The sequence below is a fragment of the Drosophila biarmipes genome, chromosome 2R, assembly GCF_025231255.1.
Source record: "Drosophila biarmipes strain raj3 chromosome 2R, RU_DBia_V1.1, whole genome shotgun sequence".
In the NCBI taxonomy this organism is placed as follows: domain Eukaryota; kingdom Metazoa; phylum Arthropoda; class Insecta; order Diptera; family Drosophilidae; genus Drosophila; species Drosophila biarmipes.
Genome location: NC_066615.1, coordinates 12,437,774 through 12,454,946, shown reverse-complemented (window position 1 = coordinate 12,454,946; position 17,173 = coordinate 12,437,774). Strand labels below are relative to the sequence as shown.

Genomic DNA, 17,173 nt, shown 5'->3' with positions numbered 1-17,173 from the left:
CACGGGTCCATATGCCATACCCATAGGTCCACGCACCGGCGTCTGAGGCCGAAACGAATGACTTAAGCGACGAACTCGATGGCTTAGCCAGTGCGCAGCATTGCGTAAGTTCTGGACTTTGCCTGTTGAACCCACGTGGCGGACACCTTAAGAACACCCCAAAAATAGGGCCAGAAATGTCACTTTCAACTTTCGCTACCAGTTTTCCCCGCCGCCACTTCAAACTTGACCCAATTCTGCGGGGAAACACCCACACAGCGTTTCAGAGTCGACTGCTCTATAATTAAAAGAGCAGGCAAACGAAACGAAATGAAATGTTAACTTCAAAGTCCACTTGATTCGGGATCCACGCACTTGATTGGCAGTACCACACCGAAAGAGAGAACTGGGCCCAGTCTGTTTAGGCGTTAATTGCGGGTTCTGGCAAATTACAGACTTGGCCAAGAGCCCGGCCACATGAAATGCACTTTCTCTTTGCCCCGGCGAAAAGTGAGTGAGTTAAAATGGATTGTCTTGGATGGATTGCTTTGGATTGGATTGGACGGGGACTTGAGATGGATGTGCGAGGGCGTAGTGCCAAAATCGATGGCAGCTGCCGCTTACCTTTTGTTTAGTCGTCTAATTGCTCCCGAAGATCGCCGATCACATTACCTCTGAAAGTAGAAAGAGAGCGGGGGGAAACACATGAGTAGGCAAAAGAGAAATGCAAATTAGTTTATGAAAATACTCGAGCAGACAATGAACCCCTCCTCCGCACGACTCCTCTTATGGACTCGGCTCTTCAAATGAAATCTCGAAAACTACCTTTGCCGTCAGCCACAAATTGACATTGTTTCAGTATTTATTTTAAAAAACCCATTCATGGGGCGGCCGCAACACGCGTTACCCCGCTGTTCTGTAAGTGACTTTGATTTCGATTTGATTTATTGCCTGCAATTGTCGCACACCACGGAAAAGTGAAAACAGTCGCTTTTGCTTTCGAAACTTTCAATTCGGTGACTTAATTTCTCTGCAGGCCCAGCGGGCTAATGAAATCGAACTGCCGCTTAACAATGGCAATAGCACTTTTATTGTCACAGCTTTGCCAAAGAAATTATCAAGTGCAGTTCGGCTTTGGCGCTTTTACTTTCATTGTCGTGCAAGTGGAAGTGCTAACCAACGAACAAACAGGCCCAAAACAATTTTCACTCGACTGAGTAATGCCCATTTTCCTTTTAGCATCGGCTAATGAGCCGAAAACGCTTTTCGAGCCCACTTCAAAGGGTCGCCAGTCAGTCAGAGAGCAAATTACCAAACAATTTCAATGTCTTTGAATGCGATGTGAAGCCGATACTGGTGGGAAAATGTTTCGCCGCAGAAGTGAAATGAATTCCTCACAAAGTGTGAACAAATTGTTTATGTAAGTAAATGAATAACCAAAAGACAATGGCGAAATGCTTGCCAAACTGACAAAAATGCTTTGTCTTCGGGGGTCGAATAAAAGGCAATAAAAGATGGCTTAAGGTTTGTAAAAATAAAATTAATACAGTTCGATTCGTTAAACTATGGTATATATTCTTAAGGCAAATATGTTAATTTATTCCCGAATTTCTAAACACACCTCATCCATAAAACTAAATGATCATAAAATAATGCCATAAAAATGTATACCATTGTGCGATGTCAACAAATCTTTAGAAAATGCTCATAGGTATTGGCCAAACAAAGCACTTATACGTCTTTTGTTGCCCGCGGAGTTCTGAGCATTATTATGTTTTATGGGCACTATTATTACCAATTTGCTGGTAACTATTTCAGCACCCTAATTTATATAATAAATTCTTGCAGCGTTTTGTAACCATCTAATTGAAGTGAGAACTTTGTTATAAAACTCGCTGATGTATGACATATTAGGCATAATGGAAAACCGTATGCAGGAATTCCCACAACTTCCGAGCAGTCCGACAACGAGTGTTCCCAGCCGAGAAGACAAGGGCATAAACTGCAGTTGGCCAGTTTTGGTCCACTCTAGCGTGACGGCGACGGGGGCGGCGGCGGCGGTGTGGGCGTGGCAGTAATGGCAACTGCAACGAGTTTGCATGCAAAGCATGAAATTATCTGCAGTTGATCTCGAGCAGGGGGCAGCTTGGACCTGGACATGTTTGCTACTCGAATTAAATAAAACACAAAAACCAGAGCCAGCATGGGGAGAGGCAAACGAACGTATCAATTAGCAGGAGTCAAATACCCGAGCCCCAAACCAAAAACAAACAGAGCTGGGTAGGAAAATAGGTAGTTTTAAACAAAGACATCACAAGGATTGGGACAAGTTTGGGGTATTTTTATGCCCTTGCAGAGGGTATAATGATTTCAGTCAGAAGTTTGCAACGCAGTGAAGGAGACGTTTCCGACCCCATAAAGTATATATATTCTTGATCAGCGTCACAAGACGAGTCGATCTAGCCATGTCCGTCTGTCCGTCCGTCTGTCCGTCCATTTCTACGCAAGCTAGTCTCTCAGTTCTAAAGCTATCGGGCTGAAACTTTCCCAAAAGTCTTCTTTCTATTGCAGGTAGTATATAAGTCGGAACCAGCCGGATCGGACAACTATATCTTATAGCTCCTATAGGAACTATCGGGGAAAAAATTAAAAAAATTATTCCTTCGGTGTTTTCTAACTTATACCCTCCTACTCTTGGAAATAACATTTTTTATTTGGTTTTGAATTTCGAGTTAAATTTTATCAAAATCGGACGACTATATCATATAGCTGTCATAGGAACGATCGGATAATTAATAGGAAATAATGTGAAACAAATTATAGCTTTGGGGCTTTTTGACATAGTGTCTTATAATATTGGGAATATAATATTTTTATATTTTTAAGAATTTTGAATTCAGTTTAATAAAATTATTGATTATTTTTTATAACTGCAAGGGTATACGAACTTCGGCTTGCCGAAGTTAACATCCTTTCTTGTTTAAAATATTTTTAAAGAAGTAATTATCTGGACTACAAGATATACATAGATATAGATATATTAAAAAAACTGCAAAACAGTGGTGCTTCTAACTAAAACTCAATAAAATTTTATCTTTTTTTAAGAATGCAGATCTTAACAAATGGAGAAAACAACGAGATTCGAAAAAGCAGTCACAGTCACCGAATTATTTATTTTAATTCCAAATATTTTTGCTCCCCGATCGCGAGACCCTCAGCAGGATGAAACCATTTAAGAAACGGCAGACGAAGGTCAAGTCCTTCTTCCGCAGCGAGGACATGGAGCTGTGCCAGCTGCTCCTGCACACGGACAACGCCTTCGACTGCCTCATAGAGCTGGGTCACCAGGGAGCGGTGCAGTTCAACAACGTCTACGACGAGGACCGCCTGCTGAACAACCTCTACTCGAAGAAGGTGTCGCAGTGCTACGAGTACCTGCGCCTCGTGGAGAACCTGCACAACATGATGGTGCAGTTGCACGTGAGCGAGGTCTTCTATCCGGACGTGGATCGCGAGAACCGGCTGAGGGAGAAGGACCTGGCCAAGTACGGGGACCGGCTGAAGCGCATCCACGTGGAGGCCAGTGCCGTGACGGAGCACTACTACCGACTGGACAACCGGCGGTACCGCATGATGGAGCACAGCTTCGCCATCACCAGGGCCAACAAGTACATGACCTCGGACATGGGCAGCGAGCTGCTCTACTCGGAGAGCACGGTCATGGGCCTGGTGCAGGATGCCACCACCGCGGGAGCGCATCAGTCGCAGCTAAACTACATGATTGGGAGCATCCGGGCGGACAAGTTCTACAGCTTTGAGCTGCTGCTCTACCGCCTGTGCTCCTTCAACCTGATCATTCGGTTTTCCGAAATGCCCACTCCGGTCTACGAGTATCACCATGGCCAGCGGCCGGAGAAGTTGAGGAAGTTCGCCATCCTCATGATGACCAGTTCCACGATGCTGTGGCCCAAGGTCCTCAAGATCTGTGGCCACTATCATGTCAACATATACGATTGCCCGCGGTCGGCCAGCGAGCGGGAGGAGAAGGTGAGGGAGTTGAGCCAGGAGATAGTGAACGTGGAGAAGGTCCTCAAGGAGGCCGAGCTGATGCGCCGCCAGATCCTGGAGGTGGCTGGTCAGGATCTGTTCATTGTGCGAGTCAATCTTCGCAAGGCTCTGAAGGTTTACGAACTGATGAATCGCCTGCGATTGGTGGGCGGATGGGAGGTTCCACGCTATCTTCTGGCGGAGGTGTATGTACCTTCCTCGGATGTCCAGGAAGTTAGGCTGATCCTACGAAATGCCAGCAGACTTAGTGGGGGCGCAGATAGGAGGGAAGCCCCGGACGAAGACACGGACAACGTGGAGGAGGAGGAGGGGGAGGAGGAGAAGCAGGAACCCCAGGAAAAGAAGGAGAAAAAGCAAACGCAATGGGAAGAGACGGAGGAGTCGGAGTTCCAGCCGGACTTCCAGGGCGACATGACTTCTCGGGCCATTCTGCTGAAGAAAACGAGAATGGTCAATCATATGCCACCGACGTACTTCCGGCTGAACAGGTTCACCCGGGGATTCCAGAACCTTATAGACGCCTATGGAATGGCCGACTACAAGGAGCTGAATCCCGCCCCGTACACCATCATCACGTTCCCCTTCCTCTTCGCGGTCATGTTTGGCGACGTGGGTCATGGCATTTTGCTAATTTTGTTTTCACTCATAATGATTCGGAAGCACAAGGCCATCGAAAAGTATCAGATTGCCTCGACCTCGGAGAACGAAATCCTGAACATCCTGTTCGCGGGTCGCTACATAATCCTGCTGATGGGGATCTTCTCCGTCTACATGGGTTTCATCTACAACATAGCCATGGCCAAGGGGTTCAATATTTTCGGCTCGAGCTGGAGCTGTCGCTACAATGCCACCACCTTGGCGGACCCCTTGATCACGCTGACCCTGGACTCTTCGGATCCGAACTTTTACTCGGGGCATCCCTATCCCATAGGTATGGACCCCGTGTGGGCAGTTGTGGGCCAGGACTCGATCACCACCACCAACTCCCTGAAGATGAAGATGGCCATTGTCCTGGGCATTACGCAGATGATGTTCGGCCTCGGCCTGTCCGCCGCCAACTGCGTGCTGCTGAAGAAGAAGGCGGACCTCATCCTGGTGGTGATTCCGCAGGCCATCTTCATGACCTGCCTCTTCTGCTACCTCGTCTTCCTGATCTTCTACAAGTGGCTCGTGTACGGCGGCCACAAGCCGACGCCCTACAACTCGGCCTGTGCCCCAAACGTTCTGATCACCTTCATCAATATGATGCTGATGAAGACGGAGGATCCGCCGGCCAACTGCAATGCAGACATGTATCCCAACGAGCGGCTCCTGGAGTACGCCCTGGTGGTCCTAGCTCTGCTTATGATTCCCATTCTGCTGGCCGGCAAGCCGTTGTATCTGCTCCGAAAGCGGAGGAAGCAACAGAAGGCACGGGATCTGAAGCCGATGCGCCGGCAGACGATCAGGGAAATGCGGTCTACCATGTGGTACTCCACGGACGACGTGAGCGAGGCCAGCAAGCAGAGGAGCGTGGACAACGAGGAGGAGTTCGAGATGTCGGAGATTTGGATTCACTCGGGCATCCACACCATCGAAACGGTGCTGGGATCGGTGTCCCACACGGCCTCGTATCTGCGACTGTGGGCCCTGTCCCTGGCCCACGACCAGCTGTCGGATGTCCTGTGGCACATGGTGCTCAACAAGGGCTTCGCCAACCACCAGCCGCTGTACTACAGCGTGCCCGTGCTCATGGCCTCCTTCTTCGCCTGGGCCATCCTCACGGTGGCCATCCTGGTGATGATGGAGGGCCTGAGCGCCTTCCTGCACACCCTGCGCCTCCACTGGGTGGAGTTCCAGTCGAAGTTCTTCGGCGGCGCCGGCGAGTCCTTCAAGGCCTTCAGTTTCCCGCCCTCCAACCAGAGGAGCTAGGCTCTTTTCCACCTTCGTTTTTAGTTTGTGAATAAAAATTTGTGGTTTGTGCATTTGCAGAAGGTCTTGTAGTAGAGTTTACTTTGAAGTAAATTTTATAAAATAAGTTGGTCAGTTTAAAAATGCTTGAAATTTTGGGTAATCTAAGGTAAGAAGTTATTTCGTCCTTCAAGCAATGGTGCTAGAATTTTTACTTTTAGTATATAAATACATTTGAAATGTGTTATACCTTTAACTCAAGTTAAAAATTAATTGCAGTTTTCAACGGGTTTTTCCCTGTTTTATTGTCTGCGGCTCCACCGTAAGAACCAACATATTTATTTCGGATGGACCTTCGTCGTTGGCTCCCCCTATCTTTTGGCAATTAACTGTGGCCAAGAGCCAGCCAAGAGCTACCCACGCCCGCTGCCGAGGACTTGGACATTCCTTTGCAATTAGCATTGGCCCGGCTCCATGCAAAAGGCCATAAACCAAAGCTGGCTTTAAACAATTTCCATTTGTTTGCTTTATGCCATTGCCAGCTGCTGTTGCCGCTGCTGCTGTTGCAGTTGCAGCTACGACTGTTGCCGTGGCAGGCTTCCTTCCTGCGATGCGGGCGCTGGAAGTCGTCGACCCTTTGGAGCTGCTCTTGTGCCAGCTCCAGCATGGCTGCTGTTCTATTCTATTCTGGTCGTATACCCTGTTTTTGCCGAGCAAAGGGTATATCTTAACAGGGGCTTGTATGCGAAATTGCATGCCATAAATGCTGCGGCAATAAAATCGGCTGGAAGTATTTTATGATATCCTGAAGGCCAAGATTGATATGCTTTGATTTTTTTCTTTGCATCGTAAAAATGGGAATCACTTATTGTTGTTGCATTCATATTTTCTTCATTCCTGGCACTGTAAAAATTAATTAAAAATCTATAATGATATTTTATAAGGAACTCGGAACTTTGAAAGAAAGTAAATGCTAAACCGATATTTAGGTTTTAGTTCTTATTTTATTTCGAATTTGTTGGACCATAGGTATGGGTAATTCCCTGTCGAAGTACTTCTCTGCCTCGTTCTTGCCAGTTTTCCACACACTCACACAGCCGAGTACTTTTGTGTCTTTGCTGCCGTTGTTGCCGCTCTGTTTGCCATTAACACCCACGCCAGCAACTCTGGTTGCCGCTCGTTGTTGGTTGTTCGCTGTTGGCTGGTTGCTGGTTGCTGGTTGGCCCAAGACTTGGCATAAATTATGAACAGCAAGCGATGACGCATGCAGGCCGACCTAAGTAGACTGGCTCGTGCATAAATAACTTTCGTTAGCCACATGGCCCGGGTTGACTTGGCCCGACTTTATTAGATCGCTGCCACGGAAAGCAGAACTAACTCGATGCCAGTAATGTGCAGTGAGTTTCATGACCAGAGCAGGTTTTGGCCAGCCTGGCACTCGGAGCACCATACGCAATTGCCAGCCCAAAACAGGCTTTGCCTCTATGGCTTTGGCTTTGGCTTGGCTATAACTTTAAGCCGCAGCACGCGCCATTGTTTGGTGGTGCAGCAAAAAGCAGCAGCAGCGGCAGCAAAAAGCGGCCCGGGTGGGTCAAGTTTGTTGCCCAAGTCTTTTGTTTATACTTTCGTTGATGCGGCCGCTGTGCGTGGCTCTAATGCTGGGCCCAATGGCCAACTGCTTAGCACTTTTATGGCCAACAATTGTCAAGTCTCTAAGGGGCCCCAGATTGCAGCCACGGCAGCTTAGGACGGGTGCACTGGGAGAAATATTAATAGTTAGGAAGCATTGTCATTTTAATCACTGAAATCACGCAGTAAGAGGAAGACATTTAATATACTGAATTTTTTAGGAATTTAAGGAATGGAAACCTAGTGTTTAATACCACTACTTAATAACTGGACTGCTTAAATAATAAAAACCGGTATTGTAGTTATTTGATTACTGGATTAATTTATTGTTCGTTATATTTTATTCTCTTTAACATGGCGTACACTTACCATCCACCCACTTCCTTTTTTTACAAACCATTTAATTGTATACTTTAATCTCCTTCAAAAGTTACTATGAAAAAATTTGATTTTAAGCAAAAGCTGAAAAGGAAATAAGCAGCTAGTTGGGAATAATAATCATTTCTTTAGATATTTAGATGAAGAAAATACATAGCCTATGCATAAATCACTTTTACTTAAACTAAAGTTGGCAACTAGGTACAAATCACTGAATTTAATTATCATGACAACAAATATGTCCGACGCATTTTCTCCCTGTGTGCACTGCAAGAAAAGCAAGGTCGCATTGTTGTCTGGGGAGAATCAATTTGAGACTTAAATGCGGATGGTTGTCCGTTTTCTGCTCGTCAGTCGCATCTCGTCACGTCACGTTCTGCGACTCATGCTCTTGGGTCGTCAGTTTTTTGAGTGCATTGCCGCTGTCCTTTAAAGGGTTTTGCCCATGGTTGTTCCTACTGCTGCTGCTGCTGCTGCTCCCATGTCGCTGCTGCAGTTGCTGCTGCTGTTGTCATTGTTGCGGCAGCTGCAACGGCAAGAGAACAACCATTGTTGGCTCTGCGACTCTGTCTAGGTCTGCTTTTGGGCCTTTACATGCGCGGCCGCAACAAAAAAGGTGTTAAATTCAGCCCATGGCTTGGCCAAAGCGAACTGAGGGCCAAAAGCCGGGGCTCGGTACAGAGTCAATGAACTCTGAAGAATTCGCTGGCTCGGCAGAAGGACATTTCGAGCTCCAAACTCGGATGGCGAAGCACCTCAAGTGCCCCAACTGGGGCTGGGGCGAGCGCAGAAGGCATTCAAATGAAGTCAGCACGATGAAAACATCAGGCGAAACAACAATGAAGCACAATAACATCCAGATTTAACTGTAAACATCTGTGAACTATTAAGGCAATTAATTAACCGGCTACACAATTTGTTGGCTTCGCACATTTCGGCCATTTCGCTCGTCGGGCTGTCAAGTGGAAAAATGCCATTTAATTCGCCACAAATTGTGCATTGTTTGGGCCTTAATTAAAATTGTCTTTTGTTCATCTTCGCCATCTCCTGCTTTCTGCTCCGCAGAACGGAAGCTGACAATTGACCATTAAAGCAGCAAAAACAACCCACATCTGCTAATGCGAAGGGGAAAACTTTCACTCAGCCGAAATGTTTTAATTAAAATTGGCAAGGAAAAAACAAAGCGAGCAGCGCTGCAGAAAGAAATTCATTTAAACTAGATATTGTGTTTGCAACCGGTTGGCGTATGGCATTCGCAATGCCCAGTTGGAAAAGTGAAATTTCTGAGACGCGCGCTGAGAACCCATTTTTGCATTTAGCAGTTCATTAGCAAGATGTGTAGCTACAAAATATGCATAACATTAATCAGATACTACCAAATACGGGTCACAAAAGCGGAAAGTGAAAGAATGTAAGAACACCCTCGTGGGCTGCCCATAAAAATTAGGGGAAATTCCGAAACATAAATCAAACTTAAGTTGATTATCAAATCTACGAAAGTTTGTAGGATCTACATAAACTAAAAATTCTAAATCTACAGGATGTATTTAAAAATATTTCTCGATGGTAGATAGATAGATATAAAAATTTTATTAACACATTTTTTATGTTCTAACAGCACTTGAAACCAATTTAGACAAACAATTACATCAACAATTTATTCAATTAAAATCAGACCTTCTAACTGTCTTGTTAAAATTTCAAGAGGTTATAAAATTACATTAATAAAATATAATAAGATAATAAATTGTTGAGGAGCGACAAATTTATTGTTGCCACTGTTCTTAAGTGGATCACACGCTTAGCAATTCCCGTTGGGAAATATTAATTGAGCTAAATGCTTTGTTTTTGTGTCACAGCCAAGATAAGAATCCGAAATTAGTTGGCCAAAAAGATGAACCTCAGGAGGAAACAACAGCAGAGAGCCATGTGACCCTCATTAAAAGTGAGTTTCATGTATTTATTCCTTTGATCTTGCAGCGGCGACCACACAAACACTCCGGAGAACGCTTTTGATTATTTTCTCAAGCGGTTTCTCCCGGCCATTTTGGCCTTTGTCTTGGCCCAAGTCATGCATAATGAGAACCTGATATACGGCGATATACTATATGCCCCATGCCCGTATATATGTCAATTACAGCACGATCTTTTGGCAAATTCGCGGTAGCCACCGCCGCCTGACACATTTCCAGTCGGTCAGAAGTCTGATACCAATATTTATGTCACCGGTGACAATAAATTTGTCAGCTTTTTGTTAACCGTTAAGTAAACGCAATGCATGATTTGTGTTTTGTAATGAGGGCGAGTGAGTGAGCCGCGCGCGAAATGTCGAACGAATCCGCCGACGAAGATGAAGTTGAAGTCAAAATCGCAGGCGGAGTCGAGTGGCGAGCGAAACGGGTTTGGGTTCAGTTCATAAAATATTCATGATATGCCAAATGTTTTGTTTTGTTTGGCTCCTTGATTGTTTTTCTCTTTTTGCGAGCGAAATTGCTCAAGATTGAGTCATGGAATGTCGGCTGGCACATCAATATTCAATAGGCAGAATAATTTATCAAGCTCGGAGACAGTTAAATATTTTCAATCTTTTTTGCTTTTCACCGCAGACAGAGAACTGTTTTGAATTCATATTTATTCTTTGGCAAGGGGGAAGGAAAAGTCAACAATAAAATTGTTTAAAATGTAAATGTTTTTAAAATGAATATTGAAAATAAATATCAATAACACCTTTTTAGATACTTTTTAAAATCTTTTTTCAATATTCATTCTGTAAACATTTACATTATAAAAAAATGCATTCATTTTGAATGGTTATTAATTGTTTTTAAAGATAGTTTTATATTTTGTTTATTTTTACCGCAGACTAAGAAATATATGTAAGTAATGTGATTTCAGAATCAATAATAAAAATTTTATGGTATTTAGCTTATATTTTGATTTTCGAATATGTGAATCAATAAATGTATTTATACATGATTAAATGATGTTTAATCAACATTTAGTATTTTAAACTCGAAGTATTGTAATCCTTCTTGGCCTTTGTTTTTAATAAAATATACATATATAAAAACAAGCAATTTGAAGTGTGACCACAAAACCGGCATTGACCATTCAAGTGCCTTAACTCGAGGGCTCTCGACACATTGTTTCGATCACTTTTGGGATGCAATGGCACCAGCGGCAACAGCAACAATATTGGCGGCAACAATGGGAGCAACAACAACGGCAACGGCAACACCAATTGCCTGACCTTCAGTGGGCCACTTGAGGCGGCCTGAACTGCCGCACAGCTTCTGCAGCGAAAACAAGTCGAACTGAAACACGAAGTTCGCTGGCTGTCAGCCATTTGAGTGACTGACATGCAACACCAGCAACAGCAACATCACCGGAGCAGCACTAGCAGCAGCAACATCGGCAGCAGCAGCAGCAACAATGCACAATAGCGTGCCACAGACAGCCGAAAACACCAATTGGTGTCAAAGCAACAAAATGCTACCGAATTGCAACTGCCACGGCTAAGGGAATTTCCCGCTGCCGAAATTAGCAATAAATCAAAGATTGCGAGTCCGGATCGCGGCTAACTAATTTCACTGAAGGGAATCGCGCTGCATAGAGACAAAATTATCGGATTGTAAAGGGATTTTTCCAAAGGAGCTTACTTAAGAAAATTGGATCTACCGCTAATCTTCTTTAATATTATTATACATCGAAATACAATATGGTCTAGAATGTAATATTGTATTTGTAATATTAAAAAAAAGCTATTTGAGTAATATAAATAAAAAAAATTAAGTCCCAGTATATAATACATTATATAATATGCATAAGGAGTTATTAGAAAAAACGCTTTAAAGCAGTGAACCCACCCTACACGATATGTAAACCAAACAAATGATATAAGAATTGTATTTTTGACAAATGTAAATTAATATTATAAAAATGATTTTTATCTCTGTATTTTTTTAGTTCAACAAATTTATAAACATTGTATTTTTGACCAATTTAAATATATATATTAAAAATGATCTTTTTCTCTGATTTTTTTAAAATTCTTAAAAATGGTTTCTTAAAGGTCTTTTTAAACAAAAACCCAATGAAAACTTTTTCTTTTACACATTTTAAAATGAAAAATCAAGTGAGTACAGTACCACTTTTTTTCTCTCTCTGCACTAGAGCACTTTGCAACCGTTTTGGGCTGCCGAAAAACGCGCGGAAAGGCGGCGAAAAGCACTTGGAGCCGCGGAGCTGCCCACGCCTCTGCGAGCGCAACAGCAGCCCGCCAGTCACATAAATAAGTCACCATCAGAGTCAGATTCAGATTTAGATTGAGAATGAGCGACGCTGACGCCGAGCGCACACTTGGCCATAAATCTCGAGGAGCGTGGGCAGGTCGGAGGCCCCATCCCCTGCCGCCCCTCTGGGCCACAGACGAAAAAGACGTCAGCGGCAAATGGGGCCACGCCTCACCGGGCTTGTTGGCCAAAATGGGCCAGAGTGAGAGGTGGCATCAAGTGCGTATTAAACACTCTGCCAGGCCATAATCAAGCTAATGCCATCTTATGACTCGAGCCGGGACCATCTCCTCCGCGGCTAATGGCGGCGAAAAAGAAAAGTGAGCGCCGTAATATTGCCTGATAATCCGTTTATGGTCAACAGAACTAGGCCTCATTACCATATGGGACTCGGCGAGCTGTCACAAACATAAATAAGCCAGAAAGTTGCCGTTAGGCCAACGCACTTAGCACCAAGCGAAAGAGTGCCGAATTCCGGGTGGGAGGGGCAGGGGATTCCCCCAATTGACACATTTGGCACAGAGTTGGTTTCTGGCTCTTGATTTGCATTTATTTTTAATAAATTGCAGGGAAACAGCAATGCCATGGCTCTTGCTCTCGAACCCATGCCAAGCGAGTACGAAATGGGAACGGCTATTAAGAGTCAAAACTAGTTCATGCACTGTCTTTGAATAAATTGGTTTTACTTATAACAGAAATGGTTTTTTCATTGCAAACATAAAGTTCCTTATTTATAGAAATCTTTTAAGAATTTCACAAGCTTTTAAACCAAATATAAAGGCTAATTTATTTACACTTCCAATTGTTCAGCCCCTACTTACCCAAACAAACACGTCCAGCTGCGGCAGAACCAATTCAGAAGCTTTCCTGAAACGAGCAAACGAGGTAAAACATATTTTTAGTAATTTGCCAGGCTTTAAATCATGGCTCAAGCCAATTCATGAGACATTTAGCGAGCCCGAAAAGCAAACATAAATTGATTTATGCCCTAAGTCACGTCGCACATTCGTCTTGAATTATCACTTCAATCTGATGTACGAGCTCGGGCAAACACTTTCTGTGACAAATTCGAGGTGGCCATAGAAACGTGTGCATGCGGCAACAATGTACCAGAACATGTACTCCGGCTGGCTTGTTAACTCATCCAAAAAGTAAACCACATTCTTGAGAGCATTAGAGACTGGAAAAAAAGCAGAAAAACCTACGGGCCAAACAAAAAGATAGAGCCATGAATAGCGAGAGCACAAAAACATGTTCAGCGCGTGTAGCAGCAGCAGCAACATCAACTTAAACAGCAACAACGGGGGGGCGTTGGGCGTGGCCGGAGTGCAAAATGCAAAACAACATTGAAGACGGGAAAATCTGGCTACTGTAATTTGTCTGCCCACCAAGACACGGCCCCTCCGCCCGCCCAGGCCCCCCAACTGGGCTGCAATGTGTTCGCTGGCTGGGTTGTTGATCGCGTTTGGCCAGCCGGTTGTTGTTGCCGCTGCTGCTGCTACTTCGACTTGGTCCGGGCCAGTTTGCAATTGCTGCTCTACTTTTGAGTGTGTGCTGCGCCCCCGTGCCCCCTCGGCCAGCGCCCCTGGCAGCCCCAGTTCCCCCCTTCTGGACTGCTGGACTGCTGGACTGCCGGACTCGCTTCCTAAAGTTGCCGGCTATGTCGTTGGCCGCCTTTTGTCGCTGAGGTCAATTTTTATGTTGCAGCCATTTTTCAGCGACACAGCTAGGAAAAACTAAATAGAATAATTCGTTTTCCTGCACTGGGAAGAACTATTGAAATTGGCCTTGATAAGGAATTTAGAAAAGAAACAGAAGAAGTGTTACTTTAATATCAATAATCGATTTGCCAAGGGGTTGGTTTAATCGGAATTATCGATGAATCCACCACAATAGAACCGCTACAACGTATTTCTAGTGATTATATTTGATTTTTAAAATAAAATAAGAAAAAGTGAATATAGGTATCTAATTTTATCTAACATTTTCATTATTTATTGTTATAGGGTCAAAATCGATTTTATCGATGTCCGAAATTTTCGATGTTGCACAATATCGATACTTTGAAACAATTCATTAAATTAAAAGTTAAAAAAATAGTTTTTAAGAGCACTATTATTTATGTTTGATGTGTTTCAGGTTTGATAATCCTATTGTAACATTTTACGTATTGGGAAAAACTATATCTTCAAATGAAGAACAATTTCTTTTCATCACTTCTCAATCTCCCTCAATCATAGTAAAAATTCTTTATTTTCTCTCAGTATAACATCTTTGGGTTGCTTTCCTTCCCCATGCATTTTTAATAACTTACGGCGTTTTTATACCCCTTTTACGCCCTTTCAGAATCAGTATTTGCGCTATACTTTATGGCCAGGTTTTTATGTGCCCTATTTTTAAGATGTTTATGATTTCTTGGGGTGCCTTGTGATGTTCACTCAGTTATCTCTTTAACGTCTTGTTGATATATAAAACAAATTTAAGCAGTAAAGTACCATAATTCAAATTTGCAGGGTATTGCAGACCTCTATACTTAACCCAACAACCTCTTTGATTCTTCCTCTTGTGTTTCCATTTTATTTTTTGTGATCTTTTTTGGGCCTTGTAAATTTTTCATGTTGTCTGCTGCACTTAAAGTTACGTATGAGCGTTTTGTGTAGGTCTAGTTTGCCGTTTTTTATTTTTCTGCCTTTGTTGCAGACAAACTTTTTCAACTTGACACTTGAACCGAGAGAACTCCAGCCAAATGAACACTCGACTACAAGGGCCGGCCTCAATGGCTTGACACTTTCAGTTGGTAATTAGTTTTGCGGCCATGCATGTAAAATGCAATTTGGCTCTAAAGACCCGCAGAGGAGGCTGCTCAGATGGCAAAAATCCCATTTTGGCATACATAAAGTGATGGATTTTGGCTAGATAATCGATTAAATAGTCTAGCATTGAACGGAGTTTCTGGGTCTTTGTTTACTGGCAACCTTGAACCGCTGCAACTTGCCACTGGGATTGCAACAGTCTGAAGTGACTGGCAAATGATGGGGACGGACTTTCGAGTGTTTGTCAATCAAGTCGAATCCGAATTAAATCATTGACAAATAACAATAATCAGTAATAAGGCTGTAACTTGCTGCTGCTGCCTTTACTTGTTTGTTGCATGCGGCACGCAACGTTGCCGCGCTGCTGCCGCTGGTGCCCTGCAGCAATGAAAAGTGAAAATTCTTGGATGGCTGCTGAAAACTTTTGGCCCAACAGCGGCGGGGCTTCCACATGTTTTCCAAACAAATATGAAGAGCCGCCCTTTCTCCGTCTTTGTTGATTGCAAACTGTGCCGTCGTCATGTGCCACATTTGCAGTAAGCTGAAAGTAAAAATAAAGCCCAGTGAACTGAAACTGAAACTGAGCATGCAGCATAAATATGTGAATAATGCATAAACAACTAGAACACATTGCACCGGCAACTGTTGCTGTGTTGCATGTTAGTAAGGCAGCAAAACACCGAACAAAAAATGGCTCAGCTGCAAAAATAAATGCGAACATTTACGGGGAAAAGTTTGTGCACAGGTAATTAGAGCCAGCCGCTGCTCATGTTGAATGCAACTGCAGCAGCCCTCTTTTTACCAAAAAACTGGGAAGAGTCCAGACTTTGGTGCTGCCTTAATTAAATTCCCCTTCATACAATCGAGCGGGGGATTCTTTGGGGCAAACAATTTTCAAATGCTCTTTGGGCGCTAGTTTCAATTCATAACATGAATGCAGGACCCGACAAAGTTGCAAACTTCAAAAGAAAATCAGGGCAATCAAGCGAATGGCAAATACTCTAGGAAAATAGGGATAAGTATAATAAGGTACGCGAAGGCTGAAACTTCGCGCAACTTCCTGTACAAGTTTAACAGAAACTTGTGCAAGTAAAATCATATCTTCCACTAAAAGATGCCATAGAGATTTAAGTGGGAGGTCAAAACGTGGCCTAAAATGAAAGGCTCAAAGGGAACACCGAGTAAATAAATATTTTTTATTTATTCCATTTCTTTATTACATATCTCATGTTCTCACTGGCACCCTGCTCCATCTGTAACCCAAATACCTAAATAACTAGAAGCAGCCACGAGCTCAGGTTATAGGGCATTGGATAAAGGAGGAGGAATATTGGGACAAGAGGAATTTTCACAGTTGCAGCCCAAAGTTCATCAAAACAGCATAGCTGCAGTTGCAGTTGCAGTTTTCCGCACTCAAAGCCAAAGACCAGAGCCACCCACTCGGCGCCGAGGCGGGTAAATAGGCCAACGCGAAGGGGGTTTCGACCACAGGGACGTGGAGCGGGGCCTGCGAAGGGGGCCGAACTATGCCCAAGGGGCTCTTGGCTAACAATGCATATGACAAACTTTTGTCAATTTATTAAGAAGCGAAGAAATATGGTTTCCATCCCAGAGCCAGGCTAACCTGATTCCCAGGAGAAGCCGCTGCCGAGGCCCAGGCCAGGCAACGTGGTCAGCCGGAGGAAGAGTTTCCTGCTGGATGCACTCGAGGAGCCCCTCGTGGAGCTCCCTCATGTTACCACAACCACTGATACCCATCATCCTCATCAGCAGCGGTGGCCGCTGCAGCAGCCAAGACGCAGTTCAAACAACTTTCGTTCGCATAAATTGATGATAACAAAGGCCGGGAATCAGAGTTGCAACCAAAACTGGCTGCACTGGCCGTTTAGTGCACGGCAAGAAAAAAAAAATATTTTCCAAATATTTTGGTTATTAAAAACTTAACCAAACCTAGAAAAACTGATTTGAAAAACTATTGTTGTATTTATTTTAAAAGCTGATAGCATTTGTTACTTTAACAGCAATGCAGTGATAGTTTTTGTTTAAGATCTAAAATATATAATATATATATAATAAAAATAATTAATATTTCTAATATTTTTAAAGACTTCGGATAGGTTAGGC

At 43.7% G+C, this 17,173-nt stretch overlaps 2 protein-coding genes across 4 annotated transcripts in view; one reads left to right on the top strand and one right to left on the bottom strand.

The window, feature by feature from the left end:
* LOC108030179 (uncharacterized) overlaps positions 1 to 17,173 on the bottom strand; it is an 86,152-nt gene that overhangs the window by 46,460 nt on the left and 22,519 nt on the right. For 2 of the 3 annotated variants that reach the window (XM_017102920.2, XM_017102922.2), the window contains 2 exons: positions 13,058 to 13,103; positions 604 to 653 (listed from right to left, as the gene is read on the bottom strand). The gene's annotated coding sequence lies outside the window, so the exon portion shown is untranslated. The remainder of the gene's footprint in view (positions 1 to 603; positions 654 to 13,057; positions 13,104 to 17,173) is intronic. The other variant, XM_044092525.1, reaches the window with a different exon arrangement.
* Positions 3,098 to 6,020, top strand: LOC108030176 (V-type proton ATPase 116 kDa subunit a 2). Its single transcript, XM_017102918.3, has one exon. It carries the CDS (start codon positions 3,202 to 3,204, stop codon positions 5,956 to 5,958), a length of 2,757 nt encoding a protein of 918 aa, XP_016958407.1. The 5' UTR covers positions 3,098 to 3,201; the 3' UTR covers positions 5,959 to 6,020.

Coding starts and splice junctions, on each gene's coding strand:
- LOC108030176 (XM_017102918.3), top strand. CDS start 3,202: ATGAAACCATTTAAGAAACGGCAGACGAAGGTCAAGTCCTTCTTCCGC.